At 53.1% G+C, this 9666-nt stretch overlaps 1 protein-coding gene across 4 annotated transcripts; it reads right to left on the minus strand.

The window, feature by feature from the left end:
* Positions 1 to 1568: 1568 nt before the first annotated feature.
* MTG2 (mitochondrial ribosome associated GTPase 2) lies at positions 1569 to 9029 on the minus strand. Of its 4 annotated transcripts, NM_001014874.1 has the most exon segments (8): positions 1699 to 2724; positions 2820 to 3100; positions 3823 to 3961; positions 4124 to 4342; positions 4790 to 4905; positions 5580 to 5727; positions 7445 to 7669; positions 8428 to 8469. In NM_001014874.1, coding segments are annotated over 7 exon segments (1365 nt in total). In that variant the 5' UTR covers positions 7649 to 7669; positions 8428 to 8469; the 3' UTR covers positions 1699 to 2466.
* Between the last annotated feature and the right edge of the window lie 637 nt (positions 9030 to 9666).

The following is a 9666-nucleotide window of genomic DNA, read 5'->3' on the forward strand; positions in this document are numbered from 1 at the left end:
AGTGCACAGCTCAGTGGCCTTAGGCACATTCACAGTTGTGCAACTATTCCCAACATCCACCTCCAGAACTTTCTCGCCTTCCCAGACTCTGAGTCCACCCATCAAACCTCAAGTTCTGTGTGACTTCGTCACGTGATAACATGACCAGGCATCTCACGTGCTTTCAGAGCCTCAGCCACCTCTCCACCCCCAAGCCTGACCACCACTGACCCGTCAGGACAAAACCCTCAGGGGTGGTGCCTGCCTCTCCGTGACCTTTGAATGTCCCCCTGCCAATCTGTAAACACACTGGTGTGTATCCCCACACACGTGTTTTACCCGAACTACTATGGGCCCAGCAAGTCTGTCCTCCTTCCTCTGGTGTCCTGGCCCTGGGATGAAACCCAAACCAATGAGCTGTGTCTCAAAGAGCCACATGGCGGCTGATGAACATACCAGGGACCCCATACCTGAGACAGGCCGGCAGGGCCCATGTAGGTGAGACTGGCTTTGGTCAGATGGTTGTGGGGCCACCAGCTGGGGGGCACTCATAGGGTGTCTGAGAAGGGCACTGACAGCACAGAAGCCTGGTTTCCCAGACGATCCTTACTGGAGGGTCCCTGGTGTTGCAAGGAAACAGCTGGAGTGATGGAGCAGGGGGGCCCGGGGGGACTCAGGCCAGGCGAGGGAGAGGGTCACCAAGCAGGGGTGGGGCAAGGATCTGTGCGTACAAGGATGGGGCCGCTTAGGCTGCTGCATGAGGAGATGAGGGGGCATCAGCTCGGTATGAAACAGGGTGCTCACGGGGCTGAAGAGGACCCCAAATACACATCAGTTGGAAACTCACAATATGACCTGATTTGGAAACAGGGTCTTTGCAGATGAATCGAGAGTAAAGCAGGAGGGAGAAGAGAGCAGGGAGGCGGCGGCCACCCTGGCTCAGGAGGTGCTGGGCCCACTGTCATCCACGGGGGAACAGAAGGCCGAGGAAGTGGAGAGAAGACCTCAGGGGAGGCTGGTGGCCGAGCTCTGGGGAGATGGAACCAGTGTGCAGGGATGACACTGGACAGACACCACCTGGAGGAGGGAGAAAGCCGCGAGAAAACCCAGGACCCCACAGCCCACGCCCCAGTGGCCCAACACAGACCCAGGGAGGGTACAGGGAGAAAGCATGAGAAAGCAAGTCCCTGTTCCGGGCCAGAGATCAACAGGTGATGCTCCAGGCTAATCAAGGTAGTAAGAGCTGCTCAGACTTTGGAGGTCACTCAGCAAAACGGCCAGAAGAGGCAGGTCTAGGGGATCTGGGACAGGGGCTCTGGCTTGGCCTCCACCTGGTCTTTTAAATGTCTTTAAAAGCAACCTAAAAGCACTAAATACCTGCCACCACACACTTGCTCATTCCACAAATGTACTGGCGCCCCTGAGGGTCAGGTCCTGAGGTTCTGGGGGACACAGCAAGAACTGGACAAGCCCCTGCCCCTGCAAGTGGGGCCCCTGGCGGGTCAGCTACACAGGCATCTTGAGTGTCTCCGCCTCTGAAGAGTGAGTGTGGCGGGGGCCCTGTGAGCAAGATGAAAGGCCGTTGATAATTAAATGCTACTCAGACCTGGCTTTACTCTTTGTGGTGGCCTGAGAGAACAAATAGATGCAAAACCCATCTCTGATTTCCAGAACACAAGGACCTCTGAAATTACAAGACATTAAAATAAAGCTTTGGGTAAAGAACTCTTGTTCTTGTTGCAGATTTGATGTTAGATCAAAACAGAATTGCTCCTGAAAGCTGAGGCGCTGGCTTATTGTTTGAGGTCTGCCCAGCCCCCATCATGCAGAAACGACGCAGGTCTGAGTGATCCAGAGGCTTAGATGCCTTGAGACCCTGAGGCCAACTCCCAGAGAGCCTGTTCCCCTGCCCTCCCTCACCCCTCAGGGACACGTCAGGGGCATCAGACTGTTTCCCCCCTTTAGCTGGGGGAAACAAGTTTAAGACCACTTTGCTCGATACTGGGCTTGTCTTCATTAGGGTATCTGTAGTTGGGGGACCCTGAGGTGTGGGTACAACTCCCAGTGACACCTAGAAACACAGACCTGTCCCTGACCACCCTGGGGCTCAGGCTGCCGACACCCTGCCCGCAGCCTGCAGTTAATAACCCACCGTAAGGCCCAGGTCGGATATTGGGAGCATTCAGTCGTGAAGCTCAGCTTCCACAGAGCACACACCACTGTCTGGGATGACAGGGCGGACGTCACCCTCACTGATTCCCTGTTTCTTCACAGCTGGGCACCTGCTTTAAAGCTTCCTCGCCCCTTGCCTCATGCAGCAGATGGAGCATCCCTATGAAAGGTGTCAACAGCTGTGGCATCAGAGGCCCACCTCTGCCTCAGCTGCCACCACCTGCGAGTCAGCGCTGCTGATGCTGGCTCCTGTCCACGTGCCCACTGGTGACGTTAGCCAGCGTGTAGTCCCTGCTATTAATAATTAGGGGCCAATTAACACAGATGAGCCCACTGCAGCACGTCACTCACACGCAGGCAGGCGTGTAAGCACTGGAGACAGACTGGCGGGGGCAGGAGCGTCCGCTGCCCAAGGGATCCTGTCCCAGGGCAGGGGCTGTGTTGGCTGGGAGTCCCGGGTTGGCAGGAAGGCACCTGCACCAAGGCCTCCCAATTCCCTGGGGCTCCTTCCTCATCTCCAGTCGCAGCTGGCCTGCCAGGTGCTGCCTCCTCTGCTACCACCGCAGCGGCTGGCGGCCTTGCTCCAGCTCGGTGGCTACATGGTGGTCGTGCAATTCCTTCAGACGCAGCAGCAGCTCCTCCAGGTTTTCCCCGGTGGCCGCCGACAGGGCGATGGCCTCCTGGCCCAGGTGGGCCTGCAGCTGGGGCAGCCGGGCCCTGGCCTGCGGGAGGTCGATCTTGTTTGCCACGACGGTGTAGGGTCTCTTGGACAGGCCTTCGTCATATTGCTCCAGCTCATACTTCAGGTCGTCCAGCTGTGTCCAGGGCTCTGGCACCGAGAGGTCCACCAGGAACAGGAGGAAGGGGCAGCGCTCGATGTGCCTGAGGAAGGCCAGGCCCAGGCCCCGGTTTTGGTGGGCACCCTGGATGATGCCGGGGATGTCAGCCACTGTGGAGGAGACAAGCAGACAGTCAGGAGGGGAGCCGGGGGCCTCTGAGCACTGAGACTTTCCTTCCAAAGAATATCTCATGAGTGAAGTCGTTCAATTTTCCGCCTTGCTGATTCACCAGGCCGATTCCATCTGAGGCACTGCAGCTTCCAGTCTTGCTAATGCTTTGAAATATTTGGGTGACTGGCACGATGACAGATCAGTCTAATAAGAACTACTTAACACATTCTAATCTCTCTGGCTTCAAAAGTGATTCAAAAAAGGGGAAAACGGCTTCCTGTAATCTATTAATAATTTGATTACCGATAGAAATTATGAAAGAGTCCTCTGAAAATATAAAGTGCTATACAAACCACGTTGCCAGCAAGCTTACTATTTTTAATGGGTACATTATCTTCTAGAAAAAGTTTTCTTCTCTCAAAATGGTACAGGGAAAGCTTTTAAAATCACATGTTGTCCACATGACTGATGCTGCCGAATTCCCCGTAGATGGAAGAGAAGAATAGAGGTGGTGAAAAGGAGTAATTTCCTCAGGTTTGAAATTTAAACTCAAATTCCTGAACTGCCTCTAACAGATGCCTGGGGGAGGGGGTGGGAAGCAAATCTAAACTGATTTTGATAAAGAACTACAATTTTTAAATGAAGAAAAACAAGGCTGCATGTAAGTTACATAAGCATGGCTCTGAATGCCACCATCACCTAATCCTCTGAGAGATCCTACCTGCTATCTGCTGGTGGTCCTCGTAGTGAACAATCCCCACGTGGGGGTTCAGAGTCGTGAATGGGTAGGCGGCCACAGCAGGCCTTGCATTTGAAATGGCCCGGAGAAGCGAGGACTTCCCTGCGTTGGGGAATCCAACCTGGAAGACAGTGAAGACTATCACCACAGAGTCTGTAACTGGTTGGGTCAGCGAGTCTCAGGTTGGGAATGGGGGACAAGCAAGAGCAGGGCTCCTGATGAAGCCAAGAGGATCTGATAGGAGAAAGCGGGCTGCTCGGCTGCTGCGATGCACAACACCCACCAGTCCAGCATGCGCCACTGTCTTGAGCTCCAGAAAGAGGACGCGCTCCTGGCCCGGCTGTCCGGGGGTGCAAGTCGTGGGTGCGCGGTTGTCGTTAGCCAGGAAGAAGCGGTTACCCTTCCCCCCTGTCCCGCCCACTGCTGCAATGAACTCGTCTCCTGGGCGCGAGAGGTCAGCCAGGACTTCATTTCCCTCCTTCACCAAAGTGCCCACGGGGACCTGAAACACAACAAAGCGTTTTTAGGGGCTCTAGAGAAAGGGGTACTTCCAAGCTCCCAGAGAGAGGAGGGCCCTCAGGGTTCTGTGGGGCAGGCTGCACAATGGCTTCTCCCAGTAGCGCTTCTATAGCATCAGGGTGAGCAGAGCATCTGCGAATGAGAGCGATGCTGAGGGCATGAACCCACTGCTCACATGGAGATGCCCCAGGGGGGTAGGGCAGGGGAGGCTTGCGGGGCTGCAGATAGGGACTGCGGACCTGTGGGTCCCCTCGCTGGAAGACAGAATCATCTTGTGACCGTGAACAGGTCACAGGTGCATATGGTATGAAATTGACAAAGAGTCCCCGTCTGGGGTTGCTCCGTGGAAGACGGGCCCCTTTGGACCACTCGCAGGACCTGGGAACCTGACGGGCCACAGGGTGGACAGGGGACTCCGCGCCTGGCCTACCCGAATGTAGAGGACAGCGCCATTCCGCCCAAAGCAGTTCTTCCTGCCGCCGTCCTCGCCGTCAAACCCCTGGTACCGCGACAGGACAGAGGACAGAGACTTGACCTGCTGGTCAACTGGAAGTCAAAGCGGGAAGCGTTATCACCCTCTGCGTTAAAGGCAGACCCGTCTCATTTCGTCAAGTTTCTCTTGTTCAGATTAAGAATGCACATGGGATGAAGTCATGGCAAAAGTTACCAAACCAGCAATGAGACTTTTTGAAAAAGCTAAATTCTTATTTTCATTTAAAAGATACTACAAAAATAAATAAATAAATTAAAAAATAAAAATAAAAGATACTACCGTTTCCAAAAACTTCACAACTACCCACAATATCACTGTGAGTTTGAAAACAGCTGCACTTTATTACCACGCTGTGAATGGCTACAACTCCAAGCGGACTAGTTTGCTAGGCCTTTGTGCTCCACGTGTGTAGGGGCGATCAACACCCTTTCAGCACTTGACTGGGACAGTAACAGTAACAGATTTAACCCTTGGACATATGGTACCAGAATTAGATTCCCTGATAGTCTTTATGTTCCTGAAATGTGAAAAAAACAACAAACCATCAAAGTTGGTTTGAAAGTTGGTTTGGGGTGAAATTTCTAAATGTGAACATCCATGTAATTTAATAAAATGATGTCCACACATGGGTTTTGAATTGAAATTCCTGTTAGGGCAAGAAGGTGCAAACTCCCCATCCAGAGATGGCAGACCCACTGAACTTCCCCAGCTGCCCGACGGCACCTGCCTCTCAGGACGACATGGCCCCCGTTGCCTCCATCACCACCATCAGGGCCTCCAAACTCCTTCCGGGGTTCACTGTGAAAGCAGCTCACCCCATTGCCTCCGTGTCCCCCTCGGACGAGCACTCGGCGATGATCCACAAAATGCTGTTTCTGCAGAGAGCACAGGGTGCCCTGATTGGTATTAACTCCGCAGTCCTTCCAAGGACCAAGTAGCCATTTGAAAGGTACCTTTTCTACCTAGGAAGAGCTTTAAAATTAGATGCTAATGATACTAACATTGCTAATCTCCCCTAAAATGCAAATATAAGAAAGAGTTCCCAGAAGTCACTGCTATTTGTAGGCAAATGTAAATCTACAACGCAGATGTAAAGAGTGGTCAGCGTGGAATACATACCCCAGAGACAAACATAACACTAACAACCTAAATACAGCACAGCATAGGAGACACTCCTTAAATACAGCGTCTTCCTAGATTTTTTCAAACAGAAACACACTACTGAAATAACAGACCTTTACTAAAGAAGTTTCTGTTCCTCAGCACGAGACACTGAGAGCGACAGTCCCTGGGCCATTGCCAGGCTTCCCGCTAAAAGCAGAAGTCTTCTCTGGCCAACTGAGTAGGTCCACATTTTTAAATGTGGTGATGTAAACAGAGCTCTAATCTGTGAGCAAGTTCTTCTCCAGGTCCCTAAGGGAGCTACAACTGACCTAAAGAATTAGAACTAACTAACCGACCGGGCTAATGTTTAATAAATGTTCACTAACACAAGATGTCCAGCTGCCCGAGATGCCAGGGTGCAAGTTGGGGCTACCACCCCAGCTCAGTTGCCCTGTCCCAAGAAGCCTGCCTGCTTCCCACAGGAGCGCACAGGCAGATGTGGCCACCCACACAGCCCCTCCGTCGGGACCAAGGCACCTGCATTTCCATAAGCAGATCTTTTTTTAAAAAAGGAAAACACACACATATTTTAAGGTGCTCTGGCACCACCACATGGAAAAACCATGAATTACTAGTCAAAAACACGGTGCATAATTTTGAACATGATGGGAAGCAACCTGATGGGAAAAGAGCACAACTGATGAGCACTGTACAGAAGATTAAAACTCAGAGTCAGTGTTTACATTCTAGGCAGGAGACACAACCCCTGGAAAGCTGACACATCTGAGTACACCTGCTGACTGCCAAAGTTTTTCCACAGGAAGTACTCTCTGCCCTAATAAGCTTCATGTGGAACCCCCTACTTAGAACGCAAAGTGGTCTTAAACACGTACATTCTTCAGTTTAATTAAAGATCATTCATATTTTAAATAGGTTTTGGTAAATAGAAGAACAAAAGAAGTGTAAGACTTTGAGAACTATAAAACTAAACGTCTACGCGCCCCTCTCCAATGTTATAAATTAAGAACTATTCATACATATTTAAGAATATGAAAGTGAAAAGTGAAAGTGTTAGTCACGCAGTTGTATCTGACTCTTTGTGAGCCCATGGATTGCAGCCTGCCAGGCTCTCCTGTCCATGGAATTCTCCAGCAAGAATACTGGAGTGGGTAGCCGTTCCCTTCTCCATGCATTTAAGAATATATATAATACTTATCTCAGACACATAAGCTGTGATACAGGAGCCTGGGCACCCTCCTGGTGAAGGGAGAGAATACCCAGAAGGGTCATCACTTCTAGCACACTGGGCACCACCTTGGGGCCACCACAGTTTTGGCCAGCACGGTATTTGGTATCCACAGGCCTTCATCTCATGTCCTCATTTTCAAGGATAAATGAAGACAAGGTAATGGGAGTTCAAAACAACACCCTGTGACTTCCAATGAGGAAACTGGAGGCAAATCCCTTCAGGGTTTCTAGAAGTCTCACCAGTTTTTTCTCCGAGAGTGGCTGCTTCCTGGGGGGTTCCTGGTGCTTGGTGCAGTCCGCACAGCTGACTGAGAGCAGCCTGGGAGAAGCGCGCAGCAGAAGAAGGCAGCTGGGCCCAGGGACCACGCGGGCTGCTAGCATCCAGAACCCCACACCTTCCAACATCACTTGGGGTCTCGCTGAGAAAAGCCTTGAAGGTATCATGACTCCTTAACAAAAGGCAAACTGGTAAAATAAGACATCTGGTTTAAACCTGAACATGAAATCAAAACTAAAGAAGTATAGGTGCCTGGGCCAGAAAAATCCTGATGTAGGTTTCTGAAATAAATGAGCCCATGAAAGGAGTTCTCATCTCACTCACCACTTTCCACATGAGGCAGGCCCTCTTAGCCCATATGCCACTTGGAAGGAGTTCCCTGGTGGTTAGAATTCTGGGCTCTCACTGCCAGAAGCCTAGGTTCACTCTGTGGCCAGGGAACTGAGAGCCCGTAAGTCTTGAGGCCAAAAAAACCCCCCAAAACAAACCCATTTGTTTCTTAAAACCCTATGAGGGGTAACACTTCATACTGGATTTTTCCCATTTGCTTTTCAAGACTCCTTTCCCACCCCGCTCTGTTTCAAGAGAATACCCTGCAGGACCACCCTCAGTTGTCTTGCTGTTGGGCAGAGACTGGATGGAGTAGCAGAAGAGCTGGATATCAACTGAAGGCTGCACCACCAGCCAAGGAGGCCATGTCTACGCTCCTCTGTCCTGGTCCTTCTCCTTACTCTGCGGGTGTCCAGGAGCAGAAGCAACGCCATTGTCACCAGCTCCAGATAAAAACACCAACTCTGCTGTTTCCCTGAATGCTCCCCTTCAAATGGGGGCCTTTACACCCTCCTTAAATTGTCTCAAGAGACAGTGCCAGGATTTCGGACCCCTACATTTTGCACGCCCATTTTAAAGCAGTGGAGGCTGAGACTCAAGACAGGCTGTCACTTGCCTACTTCACGTAGTATCCTCACTGCACCAGTGATTCACAGCAGTGTTCTTCAAATGCGGGACACACACACGACCACCGTCCAGGGCACCAAGGCAGAGGTCATTTTTAAAGAATCAATGTCGTGTTCCTTAACTCTGGACACGTTTCCGCTGCTAAAATCTATCTGCCTGAGAACTATCATTTAAAATCGTGTTCTCCTTTCCGCTCGTGTCTCGAGAAGGGTCCTCTACAGAAGGAAGCTCCTCCGGACAGGCCTGCGAGCAGGACGGACCGGGGTGCCCGACCAGGACGAGTCTGAGAGGTCCAGCCTGCCCCGAGCTGCCCTCAGAGCAGGACGCTGCTTCTGCAGAACTGTTCACACGCGTATTCACGCTCACACTGTTCTGTGCGACCGCGCCACCGCAAGTACAGAACACCCGCGAGGACCTCGGCCAGAGGGCGCCTCCGGCCTGCCGGAGCGCGCCCGCGCGGGCTAAAGGGAAGCAGGAAGCTCGGGCCAGGGACTCGAGGGCGAGCTTGGTCCCACGCCTGTCCCCTTACCCTCTCCCACGGGTGCCCGGACGCTACCCACACTCACCACCCCGGGGGCACGTCACTTCCGGTGCCGCCCCCAGGGATCACTTCCGGGACCGGCCCCGCCTGCGCAGGGTTCCTCAGCGCGCATGTGCGGGAGGGGGAGGGGCTACGGGCGTCCGGGGAGAGCCGAGGAGGGTTTCCAACAAGTGCGCGGGTGTTTCCTTTGAACCCAGGGACTCCGACACCGCGAGTCGGGCAACCCTCTCCCACCGCGGCTTCCGGCTCCCCATCACCTCACGGAAACTCAGCCTTCAGGTCGGTTCTCGAAGAGCCAGTTTATTAATCACACCAAAGGCATAAAACAAGACGCCAAAGTCCGACTGAAGAGAGAAACGGCGGACGAGGACGGTTGTCCGAGGACGGCCTGTGCTCGTGAACGAGACGGGGCGACCTGCCCGGTCACGGCCGGACGGTCAGACGCCCACCTCTGGCTCTGAGGTTGAGCGGCCGCCGGCGCTCAGCGACCCCCGAGGCGAGGCTCCGGCTGGGCGCTGGAGAGATGCTCGGTCGGCCGGGCCGGGCCGGAGGTGCCGAGTCCAGACGCGGCGTCACCGCCCGGCCGCCCGCACCTTAGCCGGGAGACCCAAGCGGCACCGACCACGCCGCGCGGACGACTCGCTTCGGCCTGTGGTTCCGCAGACAGAAGAGACACAAGAGAGTGAC

This window comes from Bos taurus, chromosome 13, assembly GCF_002263795.3.
Source record: "Bos taurus isolate L1 Dominette 01449 registration number 42190680 breed Hereford chromosome 13, ARS-UCD2.0, whole genome shotgun sequence".
Taxonomy (NCBI): Eukaryota; Metazoa; Chordata; class Mammalia; order Artiodactyla; family Bovidae; genus Bos; species Bos taurus.

Coding starts and splice junctions, on each gene's coding strand:
- MTG2 (XM_010811431.4), bottom strand. CDS start 7,648: ATGATACCTTCAAGGCTTTTCTCAGCGAGACCCCAAGTGATGTTGGAA. Junction 4,906..5,579: donor GGGCCATGTCGTCCTGAGAG/GCAGGTGCCGTC, acceptor TTTGACTTCCAG/TTGACCAGCAGGTCAAGTCT. Junction 3,101..3,822: donor GGACCACCAGCAGATAGCAG/GTAGGATCTCTC, acceptor TCTCCTCCACAG/TGGCTGACATCCCCGGCATC.